Genomic DNA, 20,345 nt, shown 5'->3' with positions numbered 1-20,345 from the left:
TGCGCAGGCGCGGCGCGGCGCGCGAACAGCGTCATCGGAGAGCGCTTGTACGTAAAAGTCACTGCTTTCACTTTCCACGTGGTTTCGTTTTGCTTTCCACCGTATCACGTGACGAGTTCACTGCCTGCGACTGCGCAGATGCCAAAAAGAACACAGTATGATGGGAGTTGTAGTTTAATTCTTTCTCGTCTTTTAAAATGTACCTATCTTTTAAAATGTGTAAAGTTTTGTCCATACAGCTATTTTCTGTGTGTCTCTGTGAGGAGTCCAAAAAAAAAAAAAAAATAATATTTTTTTTTAATCAATGTATATTACAAATTTACATATAATGGTTTTATCTACATCAGCGGTCTTCAACCTGCGGGCCTCCAGATGTTGCAAAACTACAACTCCCAGCATGCCCGGACAGCCAACAGCTGTCCGGGCATGCTGGGAATTGTAGTTTTGCAACATCTGGAGGTCCGCAGGTTGAAGACCACTGATCTACATTATATAAAAAGTTTTTGTTAACGACAGGTACATTTTGCTAACTTTTGGGAGGGGTTTCATTTCCACACAGTGTATTTTTCGGCAAAAATTACACATTTTCTTCATTCTGTAGGTCTACACAATTTTAATGATATCCAACAATTAAAAAAGAAAATATGAGGGAGATTTATCAAAATCCGCACAGAGGAAAAGTTGCCCATAGCAACCAATCAGATCGCTGCTTTCATTTTTAACAAGGCCTCTGCAAAATGAAAGCAGCGATCTGATTGGTTGCTATGGGCAACTCAGCAACTTTTCCTCTGGACGGGTTTTGATAAATCTCCCCCTATAACTTTTTGTAAGAATTACTATGCTTAAAATGTTCCTCTCCTGACCACTATAACTCTTAGGCTAGGATTCCACTGCGTTTTTTGTACTGCGTTTTTTGGGATTAAAAAAACGTCAGAAAAAACACCAGTGCAATGTCCTGTGTCTGGCGTTTTTTTTATTTGTGTGGAAATTGCATTTTTGTCACCTTTTGGCGTTGTTTTATTTTTTTTTTTTTTGGTATGCAAAATTTGTTGTACCAAAAAAGAAAAAAAGGATGCTGCAGTGATGGAAACCATTTTATTAAACGAACTGTATATATTTTATAACACATTTTTTATTATTTTTTTTAATAAAGTGTGTGTGTTTCACTTTTTTTTGTAGTATTGAAACAGCCGGAGGCACCTTGTGTAGATAAACTATCAATTACATGCGGCGCTAGCCCGTCCCCTCCATCTCCTCCCCCCCCCCCTGCGCCATACCCGTTCCCTCCATCACAAACTCCCCCCCCCCCCATTACACTTACTGCTGAGTCCGGCAGCGGGCGTGCAGGGACAGCGGTGGCGGCGGCGGAGATGTGCGGGAGGAGTGGCCTCCCAGCCAGTGGCCGGGGAGCCAATGCGCTCGCTCCCTGCCTGCCTGATTGACAGGCAGGGAGCGAGCGCAGGCTGAATGAAAAAGGACCGATGCCCGGCCGCATCGGTACTTTTTCAGGCGTGACGTCACGCCAGGCTGCAGCCGGCCACTAGGAGGGAGACCCCTAGTGGCCGGTTTTCAAATGTAAATTAAACAATTTTAATAAAAAAAAATAATAATAAAAGTATATTAGAGATATGTTGTAGCACAGAAGTACTACAACATATCAAAAAATATAGTTGGTAACAGTGCCCATTTAACTGCAGGCACTACTACTCCCAACATGGAACACACTCTGCCTCATGCTGAGAGCTGTAGTATCTGCATTAATAGACAGATCGCAGCGAGTGTAACTTCTGACACCCGCTGCGATCTGTCTATTAATGCAGATACTACAGCTCCCAGCATGAGGCAGAGTGTGTTCCATGTTGGGAGTAGTAGTGCCTGCAGTTATGGAAAGATCACAGTGGGTATCACTCCTGACACCGTTGTGATCCTCCTGTATAATGTATAGATGCAGCGGCCGCTCTCCTATGGTCCCCTGCACGGCCGTATATATACACATATTCCTAGAGCTGTGATTGGCTGGAACCATCTGGCCAATCACAGCTCTGCGGGAAAGATGAATAAGTGTATATATACGTCAGTGCAGGGGACCGTAGAAGAGCAGCCAGAAAGATCGCAACGGGCGATCTGTCTATTAGTACAGGTACTACTACTCCCATCATGGAACAGTGTGTTCCATGCTGGGAGTAGTAGTACTAACTAAAAAAAAAATTTAAAAACAAAGAAAAAAAGTCAAAAACACACACATACATTTATACAATACATTTTTATAATTGTCGGTTACATTTTTATTTCCCCCACACATAAATTGATCCCTGTTTAAAAAGTAATACATTTTTTTTAATAAAAAATATAAATTTTGTTAGATACAATTTTTGTCCTTCACTACTGTATCTTTTTTATACATTTTTTTTTTATGATACCCTACGAAATTTTATTCAAAACAAGTATCTCCATCACTAAAGTCCAAAAAAGATTAAAAAACGCCAAGTTAAAACCCACATATCGTTTTTCTTGGCGTTTTCTCACTCCCATAGACTTCTATTGGAGAAAAACGCCACGATTTTGACTAAAAACACCGGTTTGAGCGACATACAGCATTTTTTTCAAAACGCCAAGGAGCTGAAAAAAACGCCAAAAAAAGTGAAAAAACGCCAAAAGAATTAAAAAAACGCCAGAGTGAAAAAAATGCCAAGTGGAATTGATTTACTGCTAACATCTGGCCGCAGCGTTTTTTGGCCAAAAAAACGCCATGCGGCAGAATTGGCGTTTTTCTTGGCGTTTTTGACAAAAAAAAAAACAAGTGGAACTGCAGCCTTATTTTTACGTATACGGGGATGTGTGAGTTTTTTGCCCTGTGATCTGTAGTTTTTAATGTGTTTTAACCCCTAAAGGACTCAGGGTTTTTCCTTTTTTTCCTCCTTACCTTTAAAAAATCATAACCCTTTCAATTTTGCACCTAAAAATCTATATGATTGCTTATTTTTTGCGCCACCAATTCTACTTTGTAATGACGTCAGTCATTTTACCCAAAAATCGACGGCGAAACGGAAATAAAAAAAAAATCATTGTGCAACAAATTTTTCTATGCAGTACATTTTTCGGCAAAAATGACACCTTCTCTATATTCTGTAGGTCCATACGATTAAAATGATTCCCTACTTATATAGGTTTGATTTTGTCATACATTTGGAAAAAATCATAACTACCGTATTTTTCGCCGTATAACACGCACTTTTTCTTCCCCAAAACTGGGGGGGAAAAGTCGGTGCGTCTTATACAGTGAATACACCCCTATCGCGGCGGTCCCTGCGGCCATCAACGGCCGGGACCCACGGCTAATATAGGACATCACCGATTGCGGTGATGCCCTGTATTAACCCTTCAGACGCGGCGATCAAAGCTGACCGCCGCGTCTGAAGGGAAAGTGACACTAACCCGGCTGTTCAGCGATTTCACCACGGTGGTCCCGAACAGCCCGACTGAATAGCCGAGTTAGTGCTTACAGAGCACCGAGAGGGACCTTACCTGCCTCCTCGGTGTCTTCTCCGTCCAGGGATCCCCTGTATGGCCGGCGCTCTCGTCATCACGTCATCGCGTACGTGCGTCGGCGTGTGTAACGAAGTGATGGCGGCGACAGAGAGCAAGGATACCCGGCCGACAGCAGAGACGTTCCGGAGCGACGGGGACACGGCGACAGCAATGGAGCGACATCCAGGGCAGCGGTGACGGGTCCGGAGCGGCGGGGACACGTGAGTATTACCTCCTCCTGCAGTGGTCTTCAATCTGCCGACCTACAGATGTTGCAAACTACAACTCCCAGCATGCCCGGACAGCCAACGGCTGTCCGGGCATGCTGGGGGTTGCAGTTTTGCAACATCTGGAGGTCTGCAGATTGAAGACCACTATTGGGTTAAAAATCTTTATCTTTTTAGATTTTGCACCTATAAATTGGGTGCGTCTTACGTCTTATACGCCGGAGCGTCCTATAGGGCGAAAAATACGGTACATGCACGAAAATTAATACATTTAAAATTCTCATCTTCTGACCCCTATAACTTTTTTATTTTTCCGCGTTCGGGCCGGTATGAGGGCTCATTGTTTGCACCGTGATCTGTAGTCTTTAGGGTTTACCATTTTTGTATTGATCAGACTTTTTGACTTGGAAAAGGGGGGTGATTCAAACTTTTATTAGGGAAGGGGTTAAATGATCTTTATTAACTTTATTTTTTTTTGCAGTGTTATAGCTCCCATAGGGAAATATAACACTGCACACACTGATCTCTTACATTGATCCTTGTTATCCCATAGGATAACATTGATCAATGATTCTGCAGCTTGACTGCTCATGTCCTGATCTCGGGTACCGAGCAGTGATTCGGCGATCAGACACACAGGAGGAGGGTAAGGGGCCCTCCCTTGTGTGTTCCAGCTGTTCAGGCCGTCCGGAACACCCAACTGCGCTAGCCTGGATATGTTTACTTTCACTTTAGACGCGGCGATCAACTTTGAAAGCCGCGTCTAAAGGGTTAATAGCGCGCGGCACCGTGGTCAGTGTCGCGCGCTATTAGCCACGGGTCCCGGGCTGCTATGGTCCCGCGTTATAGAACGGGAGCGGACCTGAGTCCTTATGTGGTTCAGGCTGTATACATCTTATCCCCTATCCAAAGGATAGATGATAAGATGTATGATCCCCCAGCAGTGGGACCCCTGCGATCTCGGTGAAGTCCCCGGCAGCACCAGACGCAGAATGCTGGGGGCTTCACAGAGATCGCAGGGGTCCCCAGCAGCAGGATCCCTGCGATCATGCATCTTCTCCCCTCTCTCCTATAAGATGTATAAAGCTGGAATACCAATTTAAAGGGTACCTCTTATCAAATACACTTTTGATATATTTTAGATTAATGAATGTTGAATAACTTTCCAATAGCATGTTAATGAAAAATATGCTTCTTTCTATTGTATTTTCCCGATCAGTCATTTCTGACTCATGCTGGAGTCCTAAACACTCAGAGCTGCCAGCCTGCTTTGTTCACAGCCAAACAGGCTGTGAACAAAGCAGGCTGGCAGCTCTGAGTGTTCTCCTTTGTGAACAAAGTAGACTGGCAGCTCGTAGTGTTTAGGACTCCAGCATGAGTCTGAAATGCTTGCTGCCAGGACTGGTAGGGAGACCCCTAGTGGTCATTTCTTCAAAGTGGAAAATTAAATAGAAAGAAGCATATTTTTTAATAACATGCAATTGTAAAGTTATTCTGCATACATTAATCTATAATATATCAAAAGTTTTTTTGATTAGAGGTACCCTTTAAGACCTTCATTGTGGATTAAAAAATAAAAAAAAATAAAAAAAAATGAAAAATGTAAGTCTTTTGATTGCTATGTTCTGACCCCTATAACTTTTTTATTTTTCCACCCATGGAGCTTCGTTACAGTTTTTTTTTTTGTTTTTTTTTGCCATGTGCTGTAGTTTTTAACAGTACTTTATTTATTATTTATTTTTTTACAGTTTTCAACTATACTTTTGTGTAGTACTGGCTTTTTGATCCCTTTTTATTACATCGGGATGTGATGTGACCAAAAATATATTTTGGCTTTTGGACTGGAGTTGTAGTTTTTCAACAGCTGGAGGGCCACAGTTTGGAGACCACTGCCCTAAGGTGAACTGACAAAGTAGAAAAAAAAAATGATCTGGCTTGTAACAATGTAGCTCATATATCAGACAAGAAGTAAGCCTTTATAGAATTTTATTTTTTTAGAACAGTATATTAAAATAAATCATGACAAAATTCTGGGCAAGGCCTCATTCACACTACCGCTACAGTTACAAGTACAAATTCAACTAGCTTTACCATGTTTTTTATTGTAAGACGCTGAGAAAACATCCACAGTGCAGGGAGAAAAAGTTAAATGGGCCCCGTCACTTAAAAAAACTTTTTGACATGTTGTGGAGACAAGTGAAAAAGTTTTGATCGTTCCAGGAGTGTTCAGAGCATGACCAATAAATAGAATGAGCCGGGAGAAGAGTGCGCTAACAAGGCTAACATATCATGTACGTCTATGAGATTTTCTCGGTCAGCGCCTGCTTCTCTCCCCGCCCATTCGAATGATTGGTGGGGATCTGAACACTCAGACCCCAAATGATTGAAACTTTTGACTTGTCTCTAGGACATACAAAAAGTTATTTTTAAAGCGACAGGTACCCTTTAACCACTAACTATAAAGCGTGTTTGTCATTAATAAATTTAAATTTTTGGCATGTTACAGAGATATTTTTAACATTTTGATTGGTCGGGGTCTCAGTGCTGAATGCCTCACTCCCTATCTCTGTGTGAATTCTTTCCAGTTGTACTATATGAGCTCTATAGACTGATATTGGAGCCAAACTAGTGCGATAAGCCGGTGAGTGCAGTGCTTAAAGGGGTACTCCGCCGCAGGCATCTTATCCCCTATCCAAAGGATAGGGGATAAGATGTTAGATCGCCGCGGTCCCGCTGCTGGGGACCCCGGGGATCGCCGCTGCGGAACCCCGCCATCATTACTGCACAGAGCGAGTTCGCTCTGTGCGCAATGACCGGCGATACAGGGGCCAGAGCAGCGTGACGTCATGGCTCCGCCCCTCATGACATCACGGCCCATCCCCTTAATGCAAGTCTATGGCAGGGGGCGTGATGACCACCACGCCCCCTCCCATAGACTTGTATTGACGGGGGCGGGCCGTGACGTCATGAGGGGCGGAGCCGTGACGTAACGATGCTCCGGCCCCTGTATTGTCCGTCATTACGTGCAAAGCGATGTCTAGGGGCGATGTCTAGGGGATAAGATGTCTAGGGGCGGAGTACCCCTTTAAGTGTGCGCTTCACCCTGTTCCTTCTAATGTTTAGTGGGGGTCTCGGCACTGAGACCCCAACCAATCAAAATTTTTGACATCTCTGGGACACTTTAAATTCAATGGTTCTTTTTTTTTTTTTTTTTCCTGCCCTGTGGATGTTTACTCAACATCCTCAATAATTTAATAACTTGCACAACCCCCTTTAGCATCTACCAAACATTTCATTTAGCTGAAAAAAGATATGCACCATGGTTGACGAGGAATTCTGCACCATTCGGCGCAGATGTTCCTCAATATTTCTGGGAAGAACAATCACTTTTTTTAGTAATCAATGCAGAAATTCAGGTTATTTCAAAGGGTTATCTTCCTTACAACTGTAAAGAGGCATAACTTTATTTATATATTTATTAAAGACAATAGAAATGAATTACTGTTACATTTGTTCCTCCTTAGAATGCTTAGTGTAATGACTTGTAAGACGATTTATAATGTGAACAAGGCCTTAACCGGTGCTACAGGTCATCAGAATATTTCTATACAAGGAATAAAGCTACATATTATTACAGTGATCCCTCAACTTACAATGGCCTCAACATACAATAGTTTCAACGTACATATGGTCTTTTCTGGACCATTGTAACTTGAAGCCAGATTCAACATACAATGTACAGACAGTCCAGATCTGCAAAACATATCAATAGCTGGAAGAACTGACCAATCAGAATGGACATTTCACTGGTAAAACACCTGTATTACTGAAGCGTATGCACTGACTGGTGTCTGGTAGAACCCCCTACAGTACAGGGAGGTATTACATGTTCTGTATACTCTTTACCTGCATTACTGAAGTGTATGCACTGACTGGTGTCTGGTAGCGCCCCCTACAGTACAGGGAGGTATTACATGTTCTGTACTCTTTACCTGTATTACTGAAGTGTATGCACTGACTGGTGTCTGGTAGCGCCCCCTACAGTACAGGGAGGTATTACATGTTCCGTACACTTTACCTGTATCACTGAAGTGTATGCACTGACTGGTTTCTGGTAGCGCCCCCTACAGTACAGGGAGGTATTACATGTTCCGTACACTTTACCTGTATCACTGAAGTGCATGCACTGACTGGTGTCTGGTAGCGCCCCCTACAGTACAGGGAGGTATTACATGTTCTGTACACTGTTCCAGGGTTACCCGGCTCGTTTGGACACCAGGTGAGGGCGACACCATGTTACTTTTTTTAGGACATTGCATGTACTGTACAGGACCCAGAAGAAGCTCCTGTCCTCTACATAGACCAGTGTTTCCCAAGCAGGGTTCCTCCAGCTGTTGCAAAACTACAACTCCCAGCATGCCCGGACAGCCTTTGGCTGTCCGGGCATGCTGGGAGTTGTAGTTTTGCAACAGCTGGAGGCTCCCTGCTTCGGAAAGACTGACATAGACAGTGATTACAGCTCCCAGCAGCTCTTTCTTACTTTTATATGTGCGGACTTGCTTTATCTGTATTAGTTTTCTACTTATTTTTCTTTAATCCTCACTTTTTCCTATTTTTGGATGACATTTTGGGCCTTTAGAACCAACTACCAGGTTTCCATAGAGTTCTGGTCTCAACATACAATGGTTTCAACATACAATGGTTGTCCTGGAACCAATTAATATTGTAACTTGAGGGACCACTGTACTTTTATACAGGCTTCAATGATTCCAGTTTTTCAGGATCTTCTCGGCTGCGTCTAACGTTTTGTCTTGCTGTAAGAAACCAACAAAAAAAAAAAGCAATGGTGTAAATGTTCATCGTTAATAGAGTAAATGATGTTCCAAAGCACTGTTCGCACCGCCATCATGGTTTCCATTAAGCAACAAGGCGCATGACAGACCCCAATGATTTATAATGGGGCCTCATAGGGTTCCCTCCGCTGTGTCCATTAAAGAAGAAGTATCATAGAAAAGAAAACTTAGGGGATAAGTTTAAGATTGCAGTTAAGATTAAGTTAAGAACAGTAGCCCCCCCCCCCCCCCCACATGTGACCCCATTTTGGAAACTACACCCCTCACGGAATGTTATAAGGGGTGCAGTGAGCATTTACACCCCACAGGTGTCTGACAGATCTTTGAAACAGTGGGCTGCGCAAATGAAAAATTACATTTTTCATTTTCACAGCCCACTGTTCCAAAAATCTGTCGGACACCTGTGGGGGTGTAAATGCTCACTGCACCCCTTATTACATTCCGTGAGGGGTGTCGTTTCCAAAATGGGGTCACATGTGGGGGGGGGGGGGAACCATGGGGGCTTTGTAATCACACATGGCGCCCAATCCCATTCCAAATAAATCCTCTCTCCAAAAGCCCAATGGCGCTCCTTCGCTTCTGAGCATTGTAGTGCGCCCGCAGAGCACTTTACATTCACATATGGGTATTCTCATAATCAGAAGAAATGGGGTTACAAATTTTGGGGGGCTTTTTTCCCATTTTCTCTTGTGAAAATGAAAAATTTAGGGTAACACCGGCATTTTAGTGAAATTATTTTTTTTTTCATTTTCACATCCAACATTTACGTCCACATATGGGGTATTTCCGTACTCAGGAGAAATTGCGTTACAAATTTTGGGGGTCTTTCTTCCTTTTACCACTTGTGAAAATAAAAAGTATGGGGCAACACCAGTATGTTAGTGTAAATTTTTTTACATTTTTTTACACTAACAGGCTGGTGTAGACCCCAACTTTTCCCCAAAACTTGTAACGCAATTGCTCCGGAGTACGGAAATACCCCACATGTGGCCCTAAACTGTTTCTTTGAAATAAGACAGGGCTCCGAAGTGAGAGAGCGCCATGCGCATTTGAGGCCTAAATTAGGGATCTGCATAGGGGCGGACCCAGATGCAAGCGTTACAATTGCCTCCGATACCAAAAGTATTCTATGCCAGTGATTCTCAAACAGGGTGCCTACAGCTGTTGCTAAACTCCCAGCATACCTGGACAGTCAGTGACTGTCCGGCAATGCTGGGAGTTGTGCTGGAGGCTCAGTTTTGGAAACACTGCCGTACGAGACGTTTTTCATTTTTATTGGGGGGGAAGGGGGGAACAGTGTAAGGGTGTGTATATGTAGTGTTTTACCTGTTATTTTGTGTAGTGTAATGTAGAGTTTTTAGGGTACATTCACACTGGCAGGGGTTTACGGTGAGTTTCCCTCTAGGAGTTTGAGCTGCGGCGGAAAATTTGCCACTTGAAACTCAATGTAATCCTGCCCGTGTGAATGTACCCTGTACATTCACATGGGGGGGCAATCCACCAGTTGTTGCAAAACTACAACTCCCAGCATGCACTGACAGACCGTGCATGCTGGGAGTTGTAGTTTTGCAACAGCTGGAGGCATACTGGTTGGAAAACCTTGAGCTAGGTTCTTTCACCTAACTCAGTATTTTCCAACCAGTGTGCCTCCAGCTGTTGCAAAACTACAACTCCCAGCATGTACTGATCACCGAAGGGCATGCTGGGAGACGTAGTTATGCAACAGCTGGAGGCAGGCAACTACAACTCCCAGCATGTCGAGACAGCAGTTTGCTGTTCATGCATGCTGGGAGTTGTAGTTTTGCAAGATTTAGAGAGCCACGGTTCAGAGACCACCGCACAGTTATCTCCAAACTGTGGCCCCCCAGATGTTGCAAAACTACAAATCCCAGCATGCCCAGACAGCAAACAGCTGTCTGGGCATGCTGGGAGTTGTAGTTTTTCAACATCTGGAGGGCTAAAGATTAGAGACCACAGTATAGTGGTCTCCAAACTGTGGCCCTCCAGATGTTGCTAGGCAACAACTTACCAGCAGGATCGCTTCACTAGGAGGATCGCCGCCCACTATAGGTAGGGGACCTCTGCCTCTGCTCCCAGCACAGTTCTCCCGCTCTGCCCAGACTACCCCCCCCCCCCCCCGCCCCTGATCACCTATTGGTTGGTCGCTTCTGACTGACCATTAGCAGGGATAGGAGGGGTGGTACCCCTGCCACCTCACTCCTATCCCTTCAGGGGTGTCTTGGACAGCCCCGATCCTCCTTATTTTCAGGGTCACCGGAGGCCCGTATGACCCGGATTCACCACTGGTTTGCTGCGATCGCCGATTTCAGCAGGCATCCCGTTGCGTTCACCGCACACTTACCGTCGGTGAACGGAAACGCCTGGGGCGTACAGGTGCGCCCTTGGCCCTTAAGTCCCAGGATGCAAGGGCGTACCTGTATGCCCTTGGTTCTGGTGGGGTTAAAACATATAATCTAATAAAGGAGAAGTATCTGATCTGTTGGGGTTCAGTTGCTGGGACAGTCGCCTATCATGAGAGTAGGGGGTTCTTGTCTCCTGAGTAAATGCAGTGGCAGCACACATACTTGGCCACTGCCCCATTTACTTTGGTGGACAAGGGACTCTCATGCTTGGTAGTCGGACCCCAAAGGGATAACCCCTTTAAATGTCCCTGTGAAGAAACCTGCACATGGAAGAAGAAAAAAAAAAACTTTCAGACCCGTGAATAATTTAAAAACATGTATAATCAAACCCAAGGAACATAAACATAAGGAGATGAATCAAGGGGTTAACCCGGTGTTTTCCAAACCAGGGTGCCTCCAACTGTTGCAAAATTACAACTCCGAACATGTAGTCATGCAGTCTTTCCAGTATGTCTGGAAAGACTACATGACTGGGAGTAAGACAAAGTGCTCTCTGCTGCCACCTCTGTCTGTGCCAGGAACTGTCCAGAGCAGGAGAGGTTTGCTATCACGGAAATGAGTGGCAGCATGGAGGGCACTGTGTCAGACTGGAAAGACTACATGACTTCCTTCAGGGAATACAGCAGCTGATAAGTACTGGAAGGATTGAGATACAAATTTGTATAACTTTGAATACTTTTTTAAGTACATTAGAAAAAGAAAAGACAACTAAGACAGTGTTTTCCAACCAGGGTGCCTCCAGCTATTGCAAAACTACAACTCCCAGAATGCAAGGAGGCATGCTCGGAGTCGTAGTTTTGCAACAGCTGGTGGCACACGTTAGGAAATTAAACAGGATTAAGTTGGGGGAAGTTACGCTGTTACTTAATTTTTATTTATTTATTATTTAATATATATATATATATATATTTTAAGTAGTAAACCAAACTGCTGTAAAGCAAACTGTTGAAAAACTTCCTGCTGGATATGGCAGAATGGAGACAGATGACACAGGACATCAAAGCTGCCGTCAATAGGGAGGCATGGTACACAGTAGTAGGCGGTGGTTTTTATGGGTATATTTTTCAGGTTTAGTCATAATGGGAGACAAAACAGGATCAAAGAGAGAATTAAAGGACACATGTTGGGATCCTGAAGCATTTGCAGAACTTTAATATGGCCTTACCTTGATAAAACAGAATCGGATGTATTGTTCAAATTGCTTCCTAGTTTCGGGCCCACAGAACGCTGTAATGGGGATAGCGGCTAGTTTCTGTAACAGATTGTATAGATATAGAGTTATTGTATCAGAGGATCCGGTAGGGATATGTGAAGGTCACCCAGATATCACACTATTGTTAAAAAAGGAAAGTAAAGAGGAAACCCCACAGAGAACTGAAACTTTCAGCTTCAACTTCAGCGAGTCATTGAGACCAGTTATAAATATCACAGCCCCGCTTCCTGTCGCCTGCAGGGGCCTGCAATGTCTGAAGGCGTATCAGGGGTCTGCAATGTCTGAAGGCGTATCAGGGGCTGCAATGTCTGAAGGCATATCAGGGTCGGCAATGTCTGAAGGCGTATCAGAGGCCTGCAAGGTCTGAAGGCGTATCAGAGGCCTGCAAGGTCTGAAGGTGTGTCAGGGGCCTGCAAGGTCTGAAGGCGTATCAGGGGCCTGCAATGTCTGAAGGCGTATCAGGGGCCTGCAATGTCTGAAGGCGTATCAGGGGCCTGCAATGTCTGAAGGCGTATCAGGGGCCTGCAATGTCTGAAGGCGTATCAGGGGCCTGCAATGTCTGAAGGCGTATCAGGGGCCTGCAATGTCTGAAGGCGTATCAGGGGCCTGCAATGTCTGAAGGCGTATCAGGGGCCTGCAATGTCTGAAGGAGTATCAGGGGCCTGCAATGTCTGAAGGCGTATCAGGGGCCTGCAATGTCTGAAGGCGTATCAGGGGCCTGCAATGTCTGAAGGCGTATCACGGGCCTGCAATGTCTGAAGGCGTATCAGGGGCCTGCAATGTCTGAAGGCGTATCAGGGGCCTGCAATGTCTTAAGGCGTATCAGGGGCCTACAATGTCTGAAGGCGTATCAGGGGTCAGCAATGTCTGAAGGCGTATCAGGGGCCTGCAATTTCTGAAGGCGTATCAGGGGCCTGCAATGTCTGAAGGCGTATCAGGGGCCTACAATGTCTGAAGGCGTATCAGGGGTCAGCAATGTCTGAAGGCATATCAGGAGTCAGCAATGTCTGAAGGCGTATCAGAGGTCAACAATGGCTGAAGGCGTATCAGAGGTCAACAATGGCTGAAGGCGTATCAGAGGTCAACAATGGCTGAAGGCGTATCAGGGGTCAGCAATGTCTGAAGGTCTATTCACATGGCAGAATTTCCGCACCAATTCCACTTTTGGTTCCTTGGGAGGTTTCTGGCTTTTGCGGAATTGGTGCGGAATCCGTGTTGAAATTCCGCATGCTGAAATTCAGAAGTGTGAATGGGAGTGCGAAATCCCATAGAAGTCTATTGGGCTTTCATTCCGCAAGCGGAAATTCTGCCGTGTGAATAGACCCTGAAGGCGTATCAGTGGCCCCACAGAGACACCAAAATAGCAATGGGCAGGGGAGCATTCATGGCCAATTTTACTTTGTGTTAACACCACTCATCTTATCGCATCTACGGTGAAGAAAGAAAATGTATTAGTGGAAATAATAATAATTTTATATATATATATTTATTAATTTTTTAAGGGGTGTGAGGGGGTTGGTTTCAATTTTATGCAGTGCACTTTAAAGCAGATGACATGTACTCTATATTCTGTAAGTCAGCTCGATTAAGCAATACCCAAACAGAGGTCCTTCAACTTACAATGGCCTCATGCACTGACTGGTGTCTGGTAGCGCCCCCTACAGTACAGGGAGGTATTACATGTTCTGTACTCTTTACCTGTATTACTGAAGTACATGCACTGACTGGTGTCTGGTAGCACCTCCTACAGTACGGGGAGGTATTACATGTTCTGTACTACTCTTTACCTGTATTACTGAAGTACATGCACTGACTGGTGTCTGGTAGCACCCCCTACAGTACAGGGAGGTATTACATGTTCTGTACTCTTTACCTGTATTACTGAAGTGTATGCACTGACTGGTGTCTGGTTGCGCCCCCTACAGTACAGGGAGGTATTACATGTTCTGTACTCTTTACCTGTATTACTGAAGTGTATGCACTGACTGGTGTCTGGTAGCGCCCCCTACAGTACAGGGAGGTATTACATGTTCTGTACTCTTTACCTGTATTACTGAAGTGTATGCACTGGCTGGTGTCTGGTAGTGCCCCCTACAGTACAGGGTGGTATTACATGTTCTGTACTCTTTACCTGTACCAGGGTTAGCTGCTCCTTTGGACACCAGGTGAGGGCAGCTCCATTACTTTTTTAGGACATTTTGTACTGTACAGAACCCAGATGAAGCTCCTGTCCTCTACATAGACAGTGATTACAGCTCCCAGCAGATCTTTAGTACTTTTATATGTAAGGACTTGCTTTATTTGTATTAGTTATCAACTTATTTTTCGATATTCCACACTTATTCCTATGTTTAATGACATTTTGGGGCTTCAGAACAAATTACCAGGTTTCCATAGAGTTATGGTCTCAACATACAACGGTTTAATCATACAATGGTCGTCTTGGAACCAATTAATATTGTAATTTGTATTGTATTGTATTATACTACCTAAAAAAAAAATATTATATTTAAAAAAACAAAAAAAAAATAAAACAGTGCTTACACAGCTCCATAGATCAGGGTTTTTCAACCAGGGTGTCTCCAGCTGTGGCAAAACTACAACTCCTAGAATGCCCAAACAGCCTTTTTCATGATTGGAGTTTTGCACCAGACCCCGTGTCATATGTGTATATCTCTCGGTCATACAGAACAAAGTGGATACAGTTCGGCTTCTTTCCTCACCTTTGTTTTTATCATCCACTTTACAAATTTGTAATCGTAAGCTTCATCGCTCTTCACATCAGATAGATCCACACCTGCAATAGAGAAATGAGGAGATTTTTGTTTACTTACCATAAAATCTCTTTCTCGGAGGATCCATTGGGGGACACAGACAGTGGGTGTATGCTGCTGTCTCTAGGAGGTGTGACACTATGGTAATAAAATAAAGTCAGCTCCTCCCAGCAGGATATACCCGCCTTCAGGCCCTGAGCTAATCAGTTTAAGTTCCAGAGCAATAGGAGGAGACCAACAGGTCAAAGAAAAAACCCAAAACTGTCCGAGAACAAGAAGAAAAAAACATAACTGAACACACCCTCGGACAGAGAACCAAAGGAAACCCCAAAAAGGGCGGGAGCTGTGTCCCCAATGGATCCTCTGAGAAAGAGATTTTACAGTAAGTAAACAAAAATCTCCTTTTCTCTATCGGCTCCATTGGGGGACACAGACCGTGGGACGTACCAAAGCCGTCCCTTGGGTGGGCAGATAAACAGTCAGGCAGACGGCCGAACCACTTCCGCCTGCAACACTTTACAACCCAGACTAGCATCGGCCGATGCGAAGGCATGAACTCGGTAGAACCTCGAGAAGTGTGCAAAGACTACCAGGTAGCCACCTTGCAAATCTGCGAGGCGGAGGCTCTATTCTGGAGAGCCCAGGATGCCCCGACAGAACGGGTAGAATGAGCCACAACCCTGAAAGGAGGAATCTTCAGCTTACAGCGATAGGCTTCCGAAATGGCGGACCGAATCCACCGAGAATGGTGGCCTTGGAAGCAGGTTGTCCCTTACGACGACCTTCCGTAAGGACGAAAAAGGAATCACACTGACGAAACGAAGAAGTGATGGAGAGATAAGACCGAACAGCCCGAACTACATCCAGCTTGTGTAGTAAGCGCTCCTTAGGATGAGAAGGAGCAGGACAAAAAGACGGGAGGACAATGTCCTCATTGAGATGAAAGGCCGAAACCACCTTAGGCAAAAAGGAAGGATCTTGCCGGAAAACAACCTTGTCCTGGTGGATCACCAGAAACGGAGAAGGCAGGAGAGAGCTGGCAATTCAGACACCCTCCGGATGGAGGTGATAGCAACAAGAAACGCCACTTTCCAAGAAAGGAGGCGGAGAGGCACCTCTCTAAGGGGCTCAAAGGGTTCACCCTGGAAGGCACTCAGAACCAAACTCAAGTCCCAAGGGGGAGAGGGTGATCGATAAGGAGGAACAGCATGCACCACTCCTTGAAGGAAGGACCGGACATGAGAATAGAAGCCAGGGGCCGCTGGAAAAGAATAGCAAGGGCCGAAAACTGACCTTTAAAGGGAACTGAGAGCCAACCCCAGTTCCAAACCCGACTGCAAAAAGGAGAGAAGACGGGGAACCGAGAAGGTAACAGGGGATAAATCTTGAGCTTCACACCAACGAAAATAAGACCGCCAAGTACGGTGGTAAATTCTTGCGGAGGAGGGCTTACGACCCCTGAGCATGGTGTGAATGACTTGGGAAGAGAACCCGCGGGCCCTCAAAACCGCGGTCTCAACCGCCACGCCTTCAAATGCAGCGACTGTAAATTGGGGTGGCAAAGAGGACCCTGAGAGAGCAGGTCCGGGCGGAGCGGAAGGCGCAGTGGAGCATCGTCCAGGAGCCTGACTATGTCGGCGTACCACGACCTTCGGGGCCAATCTGGAGCTACCAGAATGGCGGGGACGCCCTCTGTATTGAGCTTCCTCAGAACCCTGGGAAGGGGAGGGAACAGATAGGGTAGGGCAAACCCCGGCCAAAGAATCACTAGGGCGCACACGGCCAGAGCCTGAGGGTCCCAGGACTTTCTTTCCGCCCAGAAGAGAATCTTGGTCACCTCAGCCATGGCTGCCGAGCTGCGAGTGCTGCCTTGTCGATATATGTACGCCACGGCCGTGGCGTTGTCCGACTGAACCGTCCAATCTCTGACACGCCGCCCCAGCCCGACAGGCTGGCATCCGTTTTAACTACCTGCCAGTGAAGGGGAAGAAATGACCGCCCTTGGAGAAGAAGGGGGGGCGGAGCCACCAGTGCAGATCTTGGTAAAGACCTGAGGCCAGACGGAAGGGGAGAGCTACGAAATGAAAATGCCCCTCCGGAACCGCAAAGCGGAGGTACCGATGATGGCTTGGAAATATTGGCACACGGAGGTAGGCATCCTTGATGTCCACCGATGAAAGAAACTCCCCTTATTCCAGGGACGCCACCACCAAACGGAGAGATTCCATGCGGAAGTGATGAAAGAGAAGATGACAGTTGAGACGCTTGAGGTCTAGGATTGGTCGCACAGAACCGTCCTTCTTGGGAACCACCAAAAAGATTGGAATAGAAACCCCGGAACCATTCCCCGGGAGGAACGGGAATGATAAACCCCTGGAGAAGCAGAGACTGGTGCGCCTCTCGAAATTGCTTCGCCAGAGAAGGCGACCGGGGGGCCCGAGATCGAAAAAAGCGATCCCCCGGAAGGGAGGCGAATTCAATTCGGTAACCGTTGGAAACCATGTCCCTGACCCAAGGTCCAGATGTCTCGAAAAAGTAAGAGACGACCTCCCACCCGAGAAAAAAGCCACGGGTGGGGGCCTCACTTCATGCCGAAGTGGGTTTGCGGTTGCCCGATTTGGGCGCAAAACGGTCGGACCGGTTGGAGTCCGACTTCCAAGACGGGCGTGCCCGGAACAAGGGAGCCTTTTTGTCCCGCGAAGGTGCCTGCCCGGACCCTTTGCTGGAGCCAGGACTGAAAGGACTGAAAGGAAGAGGACTTCCTTTGGGAAGTAGGGCGAGCCTTATTTTGAGGCAACAAGAAACTCTTACCACCCGTCGCCTCAGAGATAATCTCATCAAGGCGCTTGCCGAAAGGACGGCCACCCGTAAAAGGAAGCACAGTGAGAGACCTTTTGGAAGCGGCATCCGCATTCCAAGCTTTAAGCCACATAGAGTGGCGGAGAGCCGCTAGGTGACCCACAGCAAAGGCAACGGGCTGACTGCCTGGAAGCTGCGCACAGGAAGTCCCCAGATTTAGAGCATTGGAGAGCCAGAGCAGACAGATCCTCTGGGGGGGGGGGATCCCGCTAAGATATCCTGATGGAGCTTTTCTGGGGGGGGCGGGACCCACGAGGGGAACGCCCACATTTATCTGAAGACTCAATGGAAGAGTCAGACGAGGTACCCCTAGTACGCTTGTGAGAGCGTGAAGTATGTGAAGACGAGGAGCGGGCCCTCTCAGAGGCGCTGCGCAAGAAAGACCCCCACAAGGCAGACACCACTTCCCGGGAGGCCTCAGCCACCGAACGGGAGACTTGGATCAAGTCAGCCATATACTGGGTCAGGGAAGAAACCCAGGCTGGTGGAGCGGCTGAATCCACCGGAACCGAAAGGGCATCAGGGGGTACCAGGGGGTCTGGGAGAGCAGTGGAGTAGGCAGGGCAAGTGGGCTCAGCAGAGCCAGGCATCTTGGTATTACAGTGCTTACAGGCAAAATAAGTCACTGACGTTCCAGGATTCTGTTTAGAGGGAGGAACAGCTCTGGGTACTGATATAATGAGAAAAAGAGACAGAGACTTTCTCACCCTAGTCTGTGACCCCAGGCAGCTGCAGAGAGGAGAACTCGGCTCCGTGCAGCTAGATTGCCAGCCAATAGGGAGTGAGGGGCGTGCCTGAAGCAGGCACTAACTAATTTGGCCCCACCTAACTGAAATTCGCGCCCACGGCGCTGATTGGAGGCTACTTCGCGCCTCTGAAGAGCTTTGACCACCCTGTGGGCGGAGCTATGGACTGCCGAGAAGAAGCTGTAAGGGCGCCCGCTCCTTGTCCCGAGCGCACATGTCAGCCGCATATACGCTCGGGGAATAGAGCGGGCGGCCTGTACGCCAGCAGAGACTGCCGGAGGAAATGAAAGTAAGCCGGCGCTGAGAATGCCCGGCCCGTACCAGCGCCGCGGCTCTCAGCCGCATATAAGGTGCTGCCGGAGAAGTGAAAATGAGCCGGCGCTGAGAGCGTCCGGCCCGAACCAGCGCCGTGGCTGTCAGCCGCATATAAGGCGCTGCCGGAGAAGAGAGAGTAAGCCGACACTGAGAGAGCCCGGCCCGTACCAGCGCCAAGGCTGACAGTCGCATATAAGGCGCTGCACACACACACACACACATACAGTAAAGTGCCCAATAAATTACATGCCCCCTGAAATGCCACTGCTCCACATGCCCCCTGAAATGCCACTGCTCCCCAGAATAAAAATCCAGCCCCTGTATAAGTCAGCCCCATAACCTGAAAGGTGGGCCAAAAACAGGGGGTCTCCAGAGGTTGCAAGTCCGTACCTAAGGAGAAAAGGAAAGTACTTACCTCAGTCAGGAGAACTTACCTAATGGAGTCTTCAGTGAAGTCTTCAGTCAGCTTTAGTTACCTGCATCACGCCTGGCTGCTATGTGCGAGCGAGGTGAGCAGGGAAATAGAGGGACCCGGACCCATGAGGTACCAACCCAGGCGCTGACTGTTGGCGAGGGGGGGTGAACAGCGCATGTACGCAATGTCTGTGCCCCCTTACTCGCAATGGGGAAACAGGGAACCGGAGTCCATGAGTCCCCACCTGAAAACAGAAAAGAAAAAGGAATAAAAAACTAACACGTCCCTATACTAGGAAAAAAAAAAAGGAAAAAAATACAGACGACGTCCACTTCCTTCAGACACTAAGCTTAAACTGATTAGCTCAGGGCCTGAAGGCGGGTATATCCTGCTGGGAGGAGCCGACTTTTTTTATTACCATAGAGTCACCTCCTAGAGACAGCAAGATACACCCACGGTCTGTGTCCCCCAATGGAGGCGATAGAGAAAAATGCATTTGTATGTGTATTTAAAGGGGTATTCCAGGGGAATTTTTTTTTATATCAACTGGCTCCAGAAAGTTAAACAGATTTGTAAATTACTTCTATTAAAAATCTTAATCCTTTCAATAATTATCAGCTGCTGAAGTTGAGTTGTTTTTTTCTGTCTGGTAACAGTGCTCTCTGCTGACATCTCTGCTTGTCTCAGGAACTGCACAGAGTAGAAGAGGTTTGCTATGGGGATTTGCTTCTAAACTGGACAGTTTCCGAGACACGTGTCATCAGAGAGCACTTATCTGTTTAACTTTCAATATATATATATATATATATACATATATATATATATATATATATATATATATCTATATATATAAAGTTTTTTCTTGGATAATCCCTTTAATATATCCACCAAGGGGGACATTTATCAAAGCATTTAGTATTTTTATTTTATTTTTTGCTTAAAATTCTCGCAAAAAAGTAGCACGTGCGAGTACTCTCTTTTTTCTGCGACTT

The 20,345-nt window shown here is 46.4% G+C and overlaps 1 protein-coding gene across 3 annotated transcripts in view; it reads right to left on the bottom strand.

Annotated features, from left to right (window-relative positions):
- Positions 1-6,715: 6,715 nt before the first annotated feature.
- KYAT3 (kynurenine aminotransferase 3) overlaps positions 6,716-20,345 on the bottom strand; it is a 51,957-nt gene continuing 38,327 nt past the window's right edge. The window contains exons 12-14 of one of the 3 annotated variants that reach the window (XM_056523204.1): positions 14,968-15,041; positions 12,197-12,283; positions 6,716-8,569 (exon numbers count right to left, since the gene is read on the bottom strand). In XM_056523204.1, the coding sequence (XP_056379179.1) occupies positions 8,516-8,569; positions 12,197-12,283; positions 14,968-15,041 (215 nt within the window). In that variant the 3' untranslated portion in view covers positions 6,716-8,515. The remainder of the gene's footprint in view (positions 8,570-12,196; positions 12,284-14,967; positions 15,042-20,345) is intronic. The other 2 variants (XM_056523203.1, XM_056523202.1) reach the window with 2 other exon arrangements.

This window comes from Hyla sarda, chromosome 6 (assembly GCF_029499605.1).
Source record: "Hyla sarda isolate aHylSar1 chromosome 6, aHylSar1.hap1, whole genome shotgun sequence".
In the NCBI taxonomy this organism is placed as follows: Eukaryota; Metazoa; Chordata; class Amphibia; order Anura; family Hylidae; genus Hyla; species Hyla sarda.
The sequence above is the reverse complement of the archived record's forward strand: the minus strand, read 5'-3'. Positions and strand labels throughout refer to the sequence as shown.